General features: G+C 60.6%; 1 protein-coding gene across 6 annotated transcripts in view; it reads right to left on the bottom strand.

Annotated features, from left to right (window-relative positions):
• The window catches only part of SLC12A7 (solute carrier family 12 member 7), a 101,644-nt gene that overhangs the window by 43,786 nt on the left and 39,149 nt on the right, over window positions 1-18,709 (bottom strand). The window contains exon 1 of one of the 6 annotated variants that reach the window (XM_037985271.2): window positions 15,369-15,570. The exons of 3 other annotated variants lie outside the window; for them this stretch is intronic. In XM_037985271.2, the coding sequence (XP_037841199.2) occupies window positions 15,369-15,492 (124 nt within the window). In that variant the 5' untranslated portion in view covers window positions 15,493-15,570. Of the gene's footprint in view, window positions 1-9,902; window positions 10,319-14,261; window positions 14,868-15,368; window positions 15,571-18,709 lie in introns of those variants that run through there. 2 more of the 6 variants (XM_073014853.1, XM_073014852.1) reach the window with 2 other exon arrangements.

Below are 18,709 nucleotides of genomic sequence, written 5' to 3'. Positions count from 1 at the left end.
AGCCCACAGACAACCTTGGACAAAGTCACAGCTGCTTGGGTTCAAGTTTCTCTTCCCCGCAGGAAGGGTGCGTGGCTCTGGAGGCTGAGCCCTGCCTGCCCTTCTCCACCAGGAGGGCAGCTTGGGGCTCCACTGCTCGGCCCACATCCCTTGTGGAAAGCACGGGTTGACTGGTGGTTGGGGTCTTAGCATGTAACTATGTTTTCGTTCAGCAAGCAACCACTGTTTATCTGAACTTCTACGAACTGTGCAGGTAGGAAAAATGTGTACACAGCAAGCACGCTCACTCAAACCAAGGAGACCAACATCCTTCCCGTCACCTCCAACACTCCCAGCAGCAACGACCACTGCTCACCTCGGTGTCTCCTCTGCAGAGCCTGCTTGGGAAGATGGCAACACCTATCAGGCCCCAAGGACACCCCAAAAAACACACACGCAAGCCTCCTACAGGCAATCTATGCAGCTGGAAAAAGGCACTAGCAACAACTTGTTCAAGTTGGATGACTATCGAGCAATTCATTAAACTTAGAAAACATAACCATGTAACCGCCACAGGGTCACACCTGGGATCCGTGTGTCCGACTGTGCACCAGCGGCCTCACGACAAAGCCCCACACCTGGGGACAACGAGGCGTGAGTCTGTCCTTTCACTGCTTACTAAAGTAACACAGATGATGAGTCCAGAACACAAAGACGCACAGAAAAGGGGGACGGAACACGCCAGCGGGATATGGCTGGTCCTCCCACGTGGGGACTGCACTGAACACATGAGCATGTTCTACCAGCCACCAGCACGTTCTTGTTACCAAAAGCAGCCTCAGACCATGACTACAACCTTCGAGCCTTTGAAGAGAACGCGTCTCCCCTCGCTTTCTTAAGAGCGTCGCTTGGTCTCTGTGGAGGCCATGGCAAGCGTGCTCTCAGCAGGACGAACGTGCCCACTCGGGAGACGCACAGACATTTCCATCTAAATGGTTAAAACAGCCAGGTCTGACCCGAACCAAGAGTGTGTCCCAGGGGCGTCATGGCCTCAAACGCCACCCCAGTCAAGAGACTTTGTTAAAAATCCAATGCCCCTCTAACCCTCTGCACACCCAGCTGCCTCTAACCCTCTGCACACCCAGCCCCCTCATCTAACCCTCTGCACGCCCAGCCCCACCTCTAACCCTCTGCACGCCCAGCCCCACCTCTAACCCTCTGCACACCCAGCCCCACCTCTAACCCTCTGCACACCCAGCCCCACCTCTAACCCTCTGCACACCCAGCCCCCCCTCTAACCCTCTGCACACCCAGCCCCACCTCTAACCCTCTGCACGCCCAGCCCCTCATCTAACCCTCTGCACACCCAGCCACTTCTGTAATCCTCTGCACGCCCAGACCCTCATCTAACCCTCTGCACACCCAGTCACCTCTGTAAACCTCTGCACACCCAGCTGTGTCCCTTGTGCTCCCCTGGCCTGGACTTGGACATCGGCAGGCCTGGCTGCTGTGAGGGCAGCGAGTTTTCCTCTGGCCGAGCCCCGCCTGTGTTTTGGGGATAGGGCCACTTGTCTGGGATGGCACCTCCTCCCTCGTCATTCTGCACGTTCATGATGACCGGAAGGCTCCTCAGAGGACAAACGGACACACAGGAACGACGTGGCATGCAGGAGGGTGGGACGGGCAGGGTTCTTGCTGGGCGGCCCACAGTGTCTAACCCTCAGGGCAGGCCTCGGCGATGCCCCTGCCCAGGCGCCATGCACAGGTGGCCTCTGCCAGGCTGGGTGAAGCAGGGGCAAGGGATGGCCCAACAACCCAGATCAAGTGTCCCCAGCCAAATCCCACCCTGTGGGCCAAAGAGCAGCACCCAGACCCCGCGTGCCCTCAGGCAGGAGCAGGGCACAGACATCAACCCAGCCCCGACCTGGTCCATCTCCCCTGTGGGACGGCAGGGCCCCGACCTGGTCCGTCTCCCGTAGGGGATGGCGGCGCCCCAACCCGGTCCATCTCCCCTGGGGGACAGCAGGGCCCCGACCCGGTCCATCTCCCCTGGGGGACGGCGGCGCCCCAACCCGGTCCATCTCCCCTGGGGGACGGCAGGGCCCCGACCCGGTCCATCTCCCCTGGGGGACGGCGGCACCCCAACCCGGTCCATCTCCCCTGGGGGACGGCAGGGCCCCGACCCGGTCCATCTCCCCTGGGGGACGGCAGGGCCCCGACCCGGTCCATCTCCCCTGGGGGACGGCAGCACCCCAACCTGGTCCATCTCCCCTGGGGGACGGCGGCGCCCCGACCCGGTCCGTCTCCCCTGGGGGATGGCGGTGCCCCGACCCGGTCCGTCTCCCCTGGGGGACAGCAGGCATCTTGGCGGGTCAGAGGATTGATCCTGGTTCCGGTCAGGACACAGAATGAGCCACGGTACCGACCCCCACCTCACTCGCCTCCTCAGAAGACAAACCCATTTCTGATTTGTCTCCACATTTAAGGACTGAAATGCTCAACTCACCTCACAGAAACCCCTGTAAAGGCCTGCTCCTTTCACATTTTACATCACAGCAGTGGCCTGCCCAGGACAGCTTAGAAAGGCTGACTCAGGAATCTCAGTTCGTGCCAAGCTCATGGTCTCCCGGAAACCAAGTGCAGCAAAACTCGGGACACCTTAAAACCATGCGACCAGGGGCTGGGCGCGGTGGCTCACGCCTGTAATCCCAGCACTTTGGGAGGCCGAGGCAGGGGGATCACGAGGTCAGGAGATCAAGACCATCCTGGCCAACATGATGAAACCCTGTCTCCACTAAAAAATACAAAAAATTAGCCAGGCATGGTGGCGGGCGCCTGTAGTACCAGCTACTCGGGAGGCTGAGGCAGGAGAATGGCGTGAACCCAGGAGGCGGAGCTCGCAGTGAGCCGAGATCGCGCCACTGCACTCCAGCCTGGGCAGAGCGAGTCTCTGTCTCAAAAAAACAAAAACAAAAACAAAAAAAAAAACATATGACCAAACAGTCGGGAGCGATGGGAATGGCCCCTTCACAAACACCACGGTCCCCTCCGGCAGGCGTGTGGGGCAGGAATGTGGAGCAGGAAGTCCAGGGTCCCCCAGGCCTGGGCCGCTCCACTTCGCACCCTGATGGTGCGTGATGGTTCCTGTTATCACTGAGAAACGTGATCAATAAGGCTTTAAAAGAAGGCTCCTTCAGCCAGTAGCATCCAGGGCGAGAAGTAGCAGCCACGGCATTTCAACCCTCTCCTCCCACCAGGCCGGCTGGGCTCCCACACGCCTCAGAAGAGAACAGCGAGGCGAGGCGGCCGCTCAGGAATTTCCCCTTGAAGGAGACTCGGGCGGATGTCTGCAAATAGCTCATGAAGCCCGTGAATCATCCACGAATGTCCCTCGCCCTCGGGCAGCATCAGGACAGCAGGGGCTGGTACCGTCCACGCTGCCTGTTGAGGCTTGTACGGTGCTTCATTCTGCAGACGCGCTGTCAGAATTAAAAATCTACAGGACCCGGCCAGAGTCACTGGGAAAGAAGCCCCTGTAAAGGCCGCCTGGACCCTGGGCCTCCTGCAGCCGCTTGCTGTCATCTGTCCTTCCACAGCCTTTCAAAGGCTGAATGGTCTCACAGCAGCCCCCAAATCCACAGCACGGCAGGCCCCAAAGGCAAGCCCATCTGCAGATCCAACAACCGGAACCCAAACCAGACCCCAAACCCCGAACGAGGGTCCAGAAGCCTGGCTGGGGTGGGAGAGGAAGGTGAGCTGCACTCATGGGTAACGGAGGAGGAGACGGCGCCGTGGGGAGACTGCACCCAGTCCTGCTGACGCATGTGCCCAGACACCGCCTACAGGGAGGGCGCCTGTCCTCTGGGGTCTTCCTCCCCGGAACACCCAGCCACAGGCTACCACGAGAGAAAACGCCAGACACCTCCCAACTGAGGGGCGTTCTCTGAAATGGACCAGGACTCCCCAAAACTGCCACAGTCACCAAAAAAAGAAAGTCCAAGAAACCGTCACAGCCAAGAGGAGCCCAAGGCGGTGCAGGAACTCGGTGTCTGTCACATTGGATCCTGGACGTGTCCTGGGACAGAAAAGGACACCAAAGGACACCGGGAAACAGGAGATGAAACACAAGCCTGGAGGGGTGTGGTTCTGCGTGGTGAGCACCCACCAGGAGCCCTCAACGAGCTGAGCCCCCCACCACCCATGGCCACTCCCCTACAGCTGTGTGCACTGCCCTCCTGCTCCGTCCATCCCAACATCTTCCCAGCTCTGGGAACAGCCCTGGCCTCGGCCCGTCTTATGCCTGGGAACAGCCCGTTTCAGTGCCTTCTCCCCAGAGGCCCTTCTTCGCTCACCTGCCCCAAGCGGCCCTAGGCAGCTGGCACTGGGTGGACCTCCCTGCCTACCTGTGCTGGGACAGGGCCTTGACCACTGCCACCAGCGCCCATCCCTCCAGGTTTAAAGCAATTCCAGCAGCAGCTCTGCTCACAGCTTGTCTGGTGTCTTCATGAACCCCATGCACCAGGCTGACCTATCCCCAGGGGCCAGGGTCTCAACAGGACCTGCCCCAAGCAGACAGGCCCTGGACTGACGGCGTCTGGCCAGCAGGCCCAGCCTGGGTCCAGGCCCCAGAACCATGGCCTCTGGTGGGCCCCTGAGACCTTGGAGGAGCCCTCCCAATAGCCAGCAAATGCCGACAGCCGGTGGTGGAGAACCAGACACACTAGGCTGACCGATGCCGCTCCCCTCCTCAGCCATGAAGGCAGCGAGGTCAAGCCCTGGCCTGGAGAGCTGGCCATAGGTCAGTTTTTTCTCATCTTGTTTTTTCTACCTCTTTATTACGAAAACGACCCCAGGTAAGCAAGTGGGCAGACATCCTGTGCACCCCCACAGGTGCTATCCACACACAGATCCACCCCACGGACGCATGTCACAGCACACAGTGGCCACCACCGCCCCTGCCCGGCCTCCAGCCCCCGACACTGACCAGCCTTGTGGCCCTCTGGAGCCGCTTTGCTGAGTTTTCTCTGGCTGCGGCCACCTGGGCAAGAAAACATCTATCTGCTAAGCATTAACAAAGGCCTGTCCCTGCTCACCGGACCTACCAAAAGCCTCCCACCACTTCCCCAGCTCCCTCCCTGCCAAGCCCCCCAGCCACAGAGGCAAGTTCTGGTCTGTTTTTCACTCTAGATTAGTTTTCCGACACCTTATCAACACAGTGAATGCAGACTCTGTGGTCAGTAAGCAGATCCTGATGGGCTGGGCCCTTGGGGAGCAGCCTCCTGGGCTTGTCCAACCAGGCTGTGTCCCCACTCTGAGAGCGAAGGAGGTGGCTGCAGATGGAAGAGTGAAGACCAGACACACAAGTGTCCCGGCCAGAGGAAGGGCAGCCCCTCCAGCCAGAGAGGCAGCGAGAGTCTGCGTGTCAGACCCCTGACCCATCCCGATCCAGGCCTGGGAAGTGCCTTCATGGGTAGTATCTGCAGGGAGAAGCTGGCCTAATCCCCTCTGAGATCGCGATGCCTCCACCAGCCTCCCCATCTCCAGGCACAACCTCCTCCCTTTCTCAGTGGCTCATCCCTCCCCGTCTTCCTCCTGCGTTTTGGGACTTTACAGCCATTCCCGAAAAGGGCTCCAGGAACGTCCTCTTAGAGCTGGAAGCAGCTGACAGGCAGGAGGGGCTGCGAAGCTGGAGTCAGGTCCGGCAGCCTCCGCCCCTTCCTGCCCTCCAGCGTGGGTGGTCTGTCCAGCTCCTCAGCCCTGCAGAGCAGTGGCAGGCGGCACAGGACCTGTGCACACAGAGAGGTGCCAGGCCTGGGGCAGGGGACAAGCAGGTCCAGGCTTCCCAGCTCCCTGCACTCCGGGAGGTGCTCAGGCCTGGCTCTGTGTGTCCCCTGGGTCCAGGGGGCCACCCTCCCCTGGAGCCACAGGGACACCTGCAGCAGAATGAGTCCCACGTAGTGACCCAGTGGCATCAGCCCACGTGGCCTCTGGGAACAGCCCGAAACTGAATGGACATAGGAATACCCCCTGCCCACACCACTGTCTAGAGGCCGGGCTCCCTGTGAAGACGCAGACCCAGGAGCACTCCCCCACCCCCACCGCCTGGAGGCCGGGCTCCTGGTGACGGCGCCAGGCACCGAAGTACAGTGTGTTTCAGTTCCAGGACCCGAACACCAGCTGATGACCCCTGACCCTTGCCCTCCCTCTGCCCCTCACAGTTTGTGCTGCGTGGGCCCTAAAATCCAGAACCTGAGGCTCTCAGGGTCACAGGATGAGAACCGCCCAGTGTTCAGGCTGGGACCCGGGGGTTTCAGGTAAGCACTCAAGCTTCCAGCACAAGTTTCTGGCTAAAGCAGTGCTGCCTTCTGAGACAAAAACAGGCCCTTCATCACCCATTCCCGAAGGGCCCTCCTCCCAACGGTCTGTGCAGACACCACTGCCAGCATCCTGTAAACCAGGAGAGCCCGGGAGATTCCAGCTCACCGTAAGAGGCACCGGGAGCAAGGAAGCCTGGCTGGAAGGTCCTGGCAAGCTATGGCCAGACACACATGAACACACGCCACACAAAACACACACTCACACACACACAGACTTGCATGGGTACGCATGCACAGACAGGCACTTCCACGTGCACACGCAAACATGCTCACACGTAAGACACTCTCCATACCCGTACTCACACGCACACATGGTACCCCACTCATCCATACACACAACACTCACCTCGCAAACCTGCACACGCACCTGTACTCATGTGTGCACACCCACACCACAGTCACAGTCACACACAAACAGCCGCACATACACGTGTACACACACAATCTGCAGCACACACATCTGCAGAAAGTCCCAGGGCCTACAGCCCCCAGACTGCACCACCCATGGGGCGGGGTGCCCAGAACACAGGCACACACTGGGACCACAGTCCTTCCATCTAAAGGACACGCCTGCTTGCGGGAAGGCGGCCTCGGGTGAACTCACTTCCCGAACCCTCTGTCAGGTAGCTGTTTGCTGGTCCTGGTCCAGCCTCCTCCCTTAGCAGCCTGAGTGACGTCTGAGCCATGGAGGGGCCATGGGGTCCCCTAGTGCCAGAGGCTCGGGGCCCAGGCAGCCTGCAGGGGCAGAGACGAAGGAAGGCGGGAGAGGCAGGGCCCCAGCGCACCTGCTGGGCCCTCCCAGGGCAGCTCCCGTTACAGGCTTCATCTGGGCTGAGGTTGGGACCCTTGGTGGCGTGGAGGGGACCCAGGAGGGGCCTGGCCTGGCGCGCTTCCCTCCTCTGATTTCCACTCCACTCAATCCCTCCCCAGTGACTGCCAGGGCGTCTCTGAGCCTCCCTGAAAGCCCAGGCCCAACCCGCTGGCGCCAGAGGTCTGCAGACAGAGCCAAGGAGACTAGAGGTCATGGCCACTGCCACCCTCGTGACAGGCTGGCTCCTGGCAAGGGAAACTGAGGCACGGAGCAAATGTTCAAGGATCACTTTAACATCCTCCTCGCGAATGCACGTGTACAAGGTGAACATCCCCTGTGCACTGGGTCTAAATGGACAGGAATGCTGGGAGGGCCAGCGGGGCTACCCCACCATGAGGACGGCTCCAGGCCATGGCAGACACACCAGCCAGACACGCCAACCTGCGTGCGGTTGTCCATGGCCAGCCTTGAGCTCAGGCCCCAGCCCCCTAACTTCCCAGAGCCACTGGAACCAGCACAGTGGATGGCAATCTGACTCCAGGGGTCAACACAGGCCTGGGCAGGGCCCACTCTCATCCCAGAGCTCAAGACCACTCCCTGCAGAGGCAAGCTCCCTCCCCAGCCAAGCCCCCCAGCCACAGAGGCAAGTTCTGGTCTGTTTTTCACTCTAGATTAGTTTTCTGACACCTTATCAACACAGTGAATGCAGACTCTGTGGTCAGTAAGCAGATCCTGATGGGCTGGGCCCTTGGGGAGCAGCCTCCTGGGCTTGTCCAACCAGGCTGTGTCCCCACCCCAAGAGGGAAGGAGGCAGCTGCAGATGGAAGGGCGAAGACCAGACACACACAAGTGTCCCGGCCAGAGGAAGGGCAGCCCCTCCAGCCAGAGAGGCAGCGAGAGTCTGCATGTCAGACCCCTGACCCATCCCGATCCAGGCCTGGGAAGTGCCTTCATGGGTAGTTTCTGCAGGGAGAAGCTGGCCTAATCCCCTCTGAGATCGCGATGCCTCCATCAGCCTCCCCATCTCCAGGCACAACCTCCTTCCTTTCTCAGTGGCCCACCAGGGAGGTGCGTGTGGGGTTCTGAGAAAACCCCAGAACGCAGGAAACAAACCACCCTTGATTCACACGTGATTCAGACACAGCACTCTCCTCCCCACAACTGTTTCCTCAAAAAGAAACTGCCCAAGGAGAGAGCGGAAACAGGCACGGGCTGGCAGCCTGGGGGGTCCTGCGTCACAGCCCAGGGCCGCAAGCACCTCAGACCCTGAGACCTCTGCAACAGCAGCACACACCCCTCCCCGCAGGGATGAGGTCCTGCAGTCACCCACCAGCCAAAGGGGACCCTGCTGTAGGCCTGTTCTCCGGCACTCCCGGCCAGAGGCTCCAGGACCCTTGGGGAGTCAGCAGCCACAAACAAGGGAAGAGGCAGGGCCTGGACAGCATGGCCAGCCAAGCAGCTCATCGTTCAGGCTGCTGCATCGAAGCCAGAGGTTTATCTTCACAGAACAGGCCTCTGCCCCCAAAAGGGAGTTTCCCTCCTCTTCACAAAGGAAAGGTATTAACCCTTTGTGCTCTGCCCTTGTCCCTGGGCGGCACTTCCCCAGCCTCTGAGAAGGAAGACCAAAGAAGACCAGGCCCCGTGTCAGTTACCAGGAGGGCCCCCAGTCATCTGTTCACCAGGCCCCAGACGGCCCCAGCCCAGCCCAGTGCCCTGAAGACCAGCTGATCCACTCCTGAACGCCGTCCACACCCAGCCCCGCCAGGCTCCACAGGGTTCCCAGGCCCCACAGGGAGCAGTCTGCCGCTCAAGGCCCCGGCGGGTCTCACACTCCCCAGCACCCAGGGACTCCTGCCCCACCCACCACGTGGCCGTCACAAAATGACTCTGGGAGCCACCCCCAGAAACACTCAGCTGATGGAGCTGGTTGAAATCAAAAGCACCCAGCCAGGAACTGTGGTTAATACTTAACATCAAACATCAAACTTTGCCCTCCAGACCTCGGTCTAAGGCACAGCTTAGAAAATTCATATTCCGGCCAGATATGGTGGCTCACTCCTGTAATCCCAGTGCTCTGGCCGAAGTGTGCAAACTACTAGAGGCCAGGAGTTCAAGACCAGCTTGGCCAACATGGCAAACCCCATCTCCACTGAAAATATAAAACTTAGCCAGGCGTGCTACTGCACGCCTGTGGTCCCAGCTACTCGGAAGGCTGAGGTATGAGAACTGCTTGAACCTGGGATGCGGAGATTGCAGTGAGCTGAGCTTGTGCCACTGCACTCCAGCCTGGGTGACAGAGCAAGACTCTGTCTCAAAAAAGAAAAAAAAAAAAGAAAATTCATATTCCAACAGAGATGTAACAGGAGAGCCCTCCGGGCAGCCGGCCAGCCCCACAGAGGCAATCGATCACTGGTGTGCCAGCTCCACTCGTGCCCTTCATGGCTGGGATGTCCCCCTGAGCTGACCTCCACTCCCAGTGCTGTGCCCAGCGGTGCCACATCAGGGTCTGTCTGCAGTGCCCGAGGACGGCAGCCCTGGGACGGCTCGCTGGTCCAAGGTATGGAAGGAAAACAGGATCTCAGGACCAAACCCACTAAGTCTCAGGCAAGAGTCATGCTGGGAAATGGGTCACGCAACCTGCCTTCTGTTTTGTTCCTGTGTAGGAAGCTACACGCCTCCCTCACATTTTGGGGCCCACAAGATCCTTACGCTAAAGCAGTTGCAACAAAACTCACCCTGACCGTGGAAACGACAGCTCATCCTCATGGTGCGGGACCAAGGACAGAACCAGGAGTTGTTGCTCTGCTCGCCAGAGGCAAACGCACACCTGAGCACTTCGCGCACCCCGTAGTGACTGAGTCGTAGGTAAATGTGCAGATTCACTGAGTGTGAGGCATGAGGGGTTCTTCCTCTACCCCCACGTGTGACACACGGGTTCAGTGAACGCTGATCAAATGCCGCCTGCCTCTTATCTGCCCTCCCTCTTCTTTCTCTTTCTTTCTTCCCCTAATACGCACGCTTTACCCTCTGAATATTCAAGTTCCCAGCCTTCTTTGAGAAGAAAAGCCCGGACCACAGAAGTTTCCCGTGGTTCTGTGCTACGCACATCCTTAACCTTGGCAAATAAACCTCTCAAGTGATTGAGGCCCACCTAGGTCGCTTTCTGTGATTTCAAAGGCCACCCATCCCCCATGCAGGAGCCTGAGCCATCTGGGAATCCCTGGGTCAGGTCCAAGGAGCTCTGTAGGACGCGGCCCCACGTCCAAAGGGCAGAGGCCCTGACAGAGGTGACTTCACTCCTGCCAGGCATGAGGGGAGGACAGCCCCCAACTCACCCTCAGGGTCCCTCAGGTGCCTCTGCCTGACTCCAGCCTGCCTGGCAAGGTCTCCGACATTCACCGATCCCCAGCAAGCCTGGGGCTTCAGCCCCGACCAGCCCCCTGCACCAGGCCTGAGCACCTGGCCCGCCTCTTGGCACTGCCCTCCCAACGGCCATCCAGACCACAGGAGAGGCACCGAGAAAGTCACCCACTCTAAGGAGGGGATCTGGTGTCCAACACGAGACAGAAAACCACTGTGGAATCCGTTGGCCTCGCCCACTCCGAGAGGCCTGGGGAGCTTTGCAAGAGAGGAAATCAAGTCCACAAGGCAAAGGTCTCCTCACATGATCAGAGGCCCAGGAGCAGGTTCAGACCTGAACACAAGGCCACACCAAGAGGGGTAGCTGCTGGCCACTCACTGACGGGCCTAGCTCAGGGGAAAGGAATGGATATCCAGAGGGACACCCAATGCCATGTGACCCTCTGCTGCAGAGAAAGCCCCAGTCCCTGTCTACCCGCCACGGCACGCAAACACACACATACATGCACACACGTGCGCACGCACACACACATGCACACGCACACACGCACACATGCACACACACATGAGCATGCCCACAGCACACAGCTGTGTGAGAGCACAGTGCACTCATGTGTGCACACGTGTGTACATGCATGTGCACATATACGTGGTGCAAGCACATGACTCACACATGGATACACCTGCACACTCACAAGGCACACAGGTGCCTGCACACATGCGCCCAGCCAGCTGATCGAAGGCACCACGCTTTACCGCATGCCTGCTAAGGAGGGCCTCTTGCCTGGAGACAGCCTGGGAGTATGTCAGGCGCAGGAGGAAGCGCAGGCCCCAGCCTAGATGCCCAGCAGCCACCACCTTCCTGTGTATCTTTTGTTTCCTTTGGTTTCAAAAAGGGAAGCTGATACACAAAATGCATGTCTCGTAGCCTCCCTGCCTGCCCACCACATATCCGTGACCATCCATACCCACAAGGTGGTGCCCAGCTGCTGCAGGGGTTCCCAGGCACAGCCACAGGGTCAACGGCCTGCCTGTCACCTCCTGCTCCGACTGCCTCCCGTGTCTGTCGGGAGCGCCCTCCTGAAATCTGGGGACAATGAGAGCTGTCCGTCCCTACTCAGAAGGACAGAACCCGGACGCTATGGGCATGGTCCCCCCATGTAATGCATGATCCCCAAGTCCCTGCATCCCCAAAGGGGACCCCAGATCAGTGCAGCCGGCGTGCACCGTCTCGCCATTCCCAAGGCCAGTGCAGAGCATGGCACCCAGCACCCAACAGGCAAGGAGGCCCAGGACGGCCTTCTGAGTAGGGACGGGAAGTGGCAGCTCTTGTTGTCCTAAGATTTCAGGAGGGCACTCCCAACACAGACACGGGAGGTAGTTGGAGCAGGAGGGACAGGCAGGCCACTGACCGTGCGACCAGGCCTCTGTCAGCGGCCAGGGGCAGAGGGAGGCGAGACCGCCCCTGGACAACCAACATGAGCTCAGCCACAGTGGAAAATCTCAGAAACGGCACCCAAAGAGGGAAATGGCGCCCGAGCCAGGAAGAAGCTCCCGGCAAACCCGAGAGAGCCCCAGCTGCGGGTGGGAGACTTGGGGGTGCCAGGCAGGACCCACGCTCTCCCAGCCCAGGGAGCCCCGGACATGTGGACGTCCCTCCTAGAGAGTGGGTGGCCCGGGCCTGCGGGGCCTCGCCGGAGGCTCTGCACACTGCACCTTCCAGACAGGCCAGGGCACCGGCCAGCCCTCCCTCCCCACCCCTCCCACGGTCTCCTGGGTCCCGACACCCCTGGACGCATCCATATAACCTGGGAAGGAGCGAGTCTACCCTGATGTAGTCACGGAGGAAGAGTGGGCTCCCCCAAGTCAGTTATAAAACCCAACCCACCCTGAAGTTGGATGAGACGCAGCCGGCCCCCAGCAGTGTCCCCCCATCTCCTACTGAAGACGTAGCCAGCCCCCAGCAGTGTCCCCCCAATTCCTACTCAACACACAGCCGGCCCCCAGCAGTGTCCCCCCACCTCCAACTCAAGACGCAGCCGGCCCCCAGCAGTGTCCTCCCACCTCCTACTCGAAAAATCACCCCACTGAGAAACTGAGGGCTAACATGTCCCATCACTTCAAGACGAGGCATTTCACATAAAAATAAAACCAGGAATAAAAGCTGTGTCCGAAGAAGTGCTGAGGGCACAGTGCCCATCCTGAGAACAGGACACCTCCCGCAGAGGCTCCGCCAGAGGCAGCAGGGAAGCTGCAGGGGTCGGGGACAGGAAGCCCCTGGAGCCAGGCTGGGCAGACATGGCCTTGCTGGGTTGTGGGTCGAGCCAGGCAGCCTGGGCAGCAGCATTTAGCCCTCCTCCTCCAGAACCCCCAACCCGGGCTCAGGACGCCGAGTCCCCTGCTCAAGCTGGGGTGGCTCAGGACGCCCTCTCCACGCTCACCCAGCAGTGCCCAGGAGCAACCCACCAGGCCCCCCAAACTTGCTTCACCGTCACCCAGGCGCCAGCCCAGAAGTACCTCTATAGTACCTCCATGGACCATTCGGGGGAATGGCAATGGAGTCAGGAAGAGCTTGGGTGCCGGTAACTCCCGTGGCTGGACAGGTTTGGACCTGGTCTGTGACCTTGTGGCGTGGACCCCATGCAGCAGGCCTTTGGGAGCGGCTCCAGCTGCTGCAGGACCCCTGCCCCCGACCACCACCACCGCCACCAAAAAGCAAAGCCTGTGCCTCCTTCCCCAGGCTCTGTGCCCATCACGGGACTCCTCACCACACCTCTGTAGGCTGAAGATCAGGATGTGATCAAGTGGATTCCGAAGGGCAGCTGCATGCCCGTTACAGCCTGGCAGTGGCTGGGCACCGGGCCCTTTCTGTGGAAGAGGAAGCGTGGCCAGCACAAAAGCCCCAGGTGCAAGTTCTCTGCCAGTTCGGAGAAATCTCCCAAGTTCAGCTCACACCACAGGCCACCTTCAAGAGTGTCCAGTGGGCCGGGCGCGGTGGCTCAAGCCTGTAATCCCAGCACTTTGGGAGGCCGAGACGGGCGGATCACGAGGTCAGGAGATCGAGACCATCCTGGCTAACACGGTGAAACCCCGTCTCCACTAAAAAATACAAAAAATTAGCCGGGCGAAGTGGTGGGCGCCTGTAGTCCCAGCTACTCGGGAGGCTGAGGCAGGAGAATGGCGTGAACCCGGGAGGCGGAGCTTGCAGTGAGCTGAGATCCGGCCACTGCACTCCAGCCTGGGTGACAGAGCAAGACTCTGTCTCGGGAAAAAAAAAAAAAAAAAAAAAAAAGAGTGTCCAGAAGCCCACACCTGGCCCGTTCCCTCCTGTTTCCGATTTCATGAAGGGCCAGGGAGCCTCCTGACACGCCGGTAGCAGGACCTGAGTAGCAGGACCCGAGTGCGCTGGCAGGGCCACTGCCTCCCAGGCGGGCAGAGGCCCAGGGTACCGCTCAACAGCCTTGAGAGTAGAACAGACAAGAAAACGAACAAGCACAAAATTCCCTCTGGCTTAAGAGCAAAGGACACTTACAGTCTAGAGACAACAGTGAACCTGATAAGCCTTGAGAAAGGGCCGGCCAGGCGGGAAGACTTCTGAGTGCGTTTCGGGGGCGTTGCTATAAAGCTCACACAGAAAGACCAGGCCAGAGCCCACCCTCCTTGGTGCTTCCTGACTCAGCCCTGATGACTGGAGAGAAGGGGCTTGGACTCATGGACCCTGCTTAGCACTTCACCTGGTGTTGAGCCTGGCATCCAGCCTGACCAATTCCAAGATCTGGGCTGGCCTCCGTGCAGAGGAAGCTGAGACCACTCTTCACCCACCTTGGTGGGTGCCTTCACGGTGGGTCCCCACTCGTGTCCCTGGGTTCCTAAACTGCCTGGAGGGGATGTCTGGCCTTTCCTGCCCGGGATGGTGGGTTAGGAAGGATCTGGGGTCTGCCGCCGGACTTGTCCTTGGACAGACCTCACCTTCCTTCCTTCCACTTCCAGGGAACAGGGAGGCTGCCACCCACTGCATGAGACCCGGGCACATGCGGGCACGGGGTGGCGGCTGGACTGAGTCACCTTCTCAGAGACTCTGGAGGGAAGGGCCTAACAGCCTCCGCTTTCTAGATGGGGCTGAGATCCCGGGAGTAACTGGGATTTGGAGCCAGGATGGAGGGAACAGGGCTGGGGGATTTTCTCCCCAGTCCCATCCCCAACCCCCAGAGAAAGTGAAAGTGCTAGAAACCTCCAGATTCCCGGAACCGGGAGGACGCGGCCTGAACAAGGCCCCGGCGGCCGCCCACTCCCCAGCCAGGGCGCAGTCCTTCCTGTTCCGCCGCTGGGGGGTGGGCGGCTCCTCCAGGGTCAGGCGGGGGCAGGACGGGCCGGCCCGGGCTAGTGGGACAGGACGGCCGCGGCGCAGGGGAAGGGAGAGCGCGGGGGACGCAGGACGCCCCGACTCCCGAACCGCCCGGGTCTCCACCGCCACCCCTGTCCCACCAGGGACCACCCAGGGGCCCGGGCTCCCTCCGGAGGCGCGCCGGCCCCTCCCCGTTTCCATAGCTACCAGCAGCGGCGTCCACACCTCCGCCCCCGGTCCCACCCGAGCCGATGGTACCCGGAGCCTGGGCACAGCCCCTCGCCCGCCAGCCGTGCCACTAACGTGGGGTGGGGGCCCTCGTGGGGGTCCGAGAAGATCAGGAGGTGGGGGCGCGGGAAGGGGCGCCTCCTGTACCCCGGCCCCACCGCCGCGGCCACAGCCCCCACCGCGCCGCCCGCCTCCCCTCCCGGATGCAGGGCCCAGACCCGCGCTCCGGGCGCTCGGCCTTTGTCCGGCCAGGTGCGGCCGCGCTCACCCGGGCTGGGGCGCTCGGGCTCGGGGCCCTCGGGGGTGCCCGGCGCCTCGGTCCGCTCGGCCGCCTCGTCCCCGCCGCCGTCGGCGCGCGCCTCCACGGGCACCACGGTGAAGTTGGTGGGCATGGCTGCCTGCAGCCCACAGTCCCTGCCCCGGCCCGGCCCGCGCTGCGCCGCTCCCGCCGACGCCACGGGACTTGGGCGCAGGGGCGGGGTCCGACCGACCAGCCCCGACCGCCCCGCCCCGCCCGAGCCACGTGACCTCACCTGCTGGCCCCGCGGCCCCAAGAAAAGTTGGCCCGCGGCGGAGCTGGGCCAGGCGACTTCCCGCGGGGACCCCCAACCCAGGCTGCGTCCGCCCGACCGCCCCGACCCAGGACGCTGGGCCTTCGCTGCCTGCGCCCCCGACCCTCGCAGAGCCAGCGAATCCCCTCTCCTTCTCCTGCACCCCCTCCTGCTCCAGCCCCCTGCCCCGCCTGCTGGAACCCCCGTCCCCCTGCCGCCCTCCTGCTTGCCCCCCCCCGCTCCCCCCCCCGCTTGTCCCCTTCTTCGATCTCCTACCCCCACCCCGACCCCTCTGCCGCTCCTGCTCCAGCCCCCTGCCCCTCCTGCACGCCCTCCTGCGGGAACCCCCCCACCACTCCTGCACCCCCTCCTGCTGGGCCCCTCCTGCTGGCCCCCCGTCTGGCACCCCCTCCTGCTTGCCCCCTATTCCTGCTCCAGCCTCCTGCCCCCCACCCCCCGCCATCCTCCAGCACCCACCTCCCACACAGTCCTCCCACCCACTCCAGGCTGTCAACACCCGCTCAGACCCTGGGCTCCTAGCCTGGCTCCTGGCTAGCCCAGCCTGGCTGCGAAGGCATCTCCTGTGGAAGGAGTCTTGGATAGTCTGGGGATAGGGTCCTCTGGACCTTGGTCCAGCTCCAGGTTAGGGACCTAACCCAGTAGAGGGAGTGTCCCCCTCCATGACAGATACCACCCACGAAGACCCCAGTCTCCTCCACACCTACCCCAGGAGTGCCCTGCGGCCCCTGCCCTGGAACCCTCCCTTCCCTCCTTGGGAAATGTTCCAGAAGCTCACAGGGTGGTGCAGGGAAGGTGGAGTTCTAGAACCTGCCAGGCGTACACCAAGATACCACCGGCCAGCACCTGGCACATTTCTCAACAAATGACTCATGAAAAACGGAGCAATCAGATGTCCGTCAATGGAGAACTGGGCTAAAATGCTATGGCACACAGGTGCAATGAATCAGCCTTTATTCGTAATCACCCACAACTGCTGTACAACAACAAAGCAGAAACACAGGTGGTGTGGGCAAACATGGCCACAGCCTCTTGTCACATGGAAAATGGGCATGGCCTGGCCTTGTTTTAGCAGCATGCCTGTCTAATCCTAAAAGGCAACTGGATGAGAGTGATGGCCTCCATGTGGGATCACGGGGCTCTGTGGGATCAAGGAATGCAAGCCCAACCTCTCCAGCCATTTCCAGTAAAGCCAGTCATGCCCTGCGATGGCCCAGGGTTCTACCCTTTGCCCCATGGGCTCTTCTGGGCAGAAGCTGGAGGCCTGGGCCCCTCCTGGAATGTCCCCCATCCAGCACCAGCCCTCTGCAGAGGTGGGGGTACCTCTGGCCTGGGTGTCTGGAGCTGTGCCTGGTCCACACTCTCACCCCACCTCCCACCAAAGGGAGCTCAGGGCTGTGGGTGGCTGCCTCCCTGGGTCAGTGGGACGGAAGGTGGGAAACCACCTCCCCAGAAGATAAAATGGTTCCCAGGCATCCTCACGAGGAGGGCTGGCTTTGCTGAAAAGATCCAGGGGGTGGGAACAGAAGTGCTCAATGGGGTCAATTATAGGGTTCACACTTAGGGTGCAGGGTAAACCCTCTCTTCAGTCACCCCGACAGGGGCTTCTGCACATTCAACCCTGGTTGCCACTCAGCACTATTCCTGAAGGTTAGACAGAGCTCAGGGTGGGCACAAGGCCTCCCCAAGTGATGCCAGCAGGAGCAACAGATGTGCAGGGCTCCCGTCGCACGTACAAGTTCTGTTTCACACCCCTGGACTGTGGGGACGGCTGCCCGCCACACACTGGCTGTGGACCTTCAGAGGAGCTGGTTTGGAGGGTCTATGGCCAGGGCCAGCGCCCAGACTCAGGACTCATCAGTTTCATTTTACAGAGGAGGAAACCGAGGCCCAGGAGTTTAGGGTCCTGCAGCAGCTCCGAGGGTGGTTTTCTCAGTAATTACAAAATCTTGACTAGGACCAAGGGCCATGGCTGAAGCTCCCTCTTGTTTAAATCTTAGATCTTACTTATGGGAGGCCTGGGGTAGGGGGTGAGGTCTGCCTTTTGCATTCTAATTAGGTGAGTCATGACAGAGATCAGCACCCTGTAAGCACCCGCGGGTCAAGACAGAGAACCTTGCCAGAGCCCAGAAGCCGCTGCAGGCCCCTCCCATCCCGTCAGTAGCCCATCCCTAGGGGCCTGGTGGCTCCTTCCTTCGCTCTGTGGGTTTCCACGCCCATGTATGTCCTCCCACACTGCAGCCTTGGGTTAAATGTGCATTGTGTGACTTTCAGTGCTCTCTTCCTACCCACCTACAACCCTCTGTCCTTTTCTGTACATGGCACCTGTTGTAGGAACCAGCCCTCGGACATGTGGAGGTACCTGAGACCTGGGTTGGAGTTGCATCTTTTGGTGCAGGCCTCTGTGTCTCCTCAAAGTGGGCATCTGGAGCCAGGGGACTGGTGGGATCTGGGTCCAGTCCCCTGGCAAGGCCAGGGGCTTGCTCTCAGAGGGAGCCACGCACTGTCTGGTGGTAGCCCCTCCGTCAGCAGTCGTTGGTGCTTGATGTCTGAATTGACAGATTCATGGAGCAAAACAGTGATTTTCCAGTGCTCGGTGGCTTCGTCAGGAATTCACTGGAGGGAGAGGCTCATCCTGTCCATCTGGCTGTCCGGATAATGGTGCCCATAGGAAAGGCAGGGCAAGGGTGCCTCTCCCTCACTTGTTGTTTTTTACGATGGTAAATTGGTTCCTGACGATCTCCCAAGTGTATTTATACATTGCTGATGAAACACGTGGGTGGGTCTCAGTCGATCACCATTAGTGCCCTTTCCAAGCATTGGTGTCCAGCTTTGCCCAGCGGAGCCTCTTCAAAGGCAATCTCACGTCCTTATGATGTGAGCCTGGTCGTCTGAGATGGCCTCTTGGCCGTGTGCAGGACACAGCCAGGGGAACCCTAGGATTTAGTGCAGAAGGTGGCCGATGGTGGTTACATTCTGTTTGTAGATTCTCAGAACAGTCCCTGCTGCCTGCCACCCTGGCGTGGAGTTTCTAATTGAT

Source organism: Chlorocebus sabaeus, chromosome 4 (genome assembly GCF_047675955.1).
Source record: "Chlorocebus sabaeus isolate Y175 chromosome 4, mChlSab1.0.hap1, whole genome shotgun sequence".
NCBI classification, from domain to species: Eukaryota; Metazoa; Chordata; class Mammalia; order Primates; family Cercopithecidae; genus Chlorocebus; species Chlorocebus sabaeus.
The sequence above is the reverse complement of the archived record's forward strand: the minus strand, read 5'-3'. Positions and strand labels throughout refer to the sequence as shown.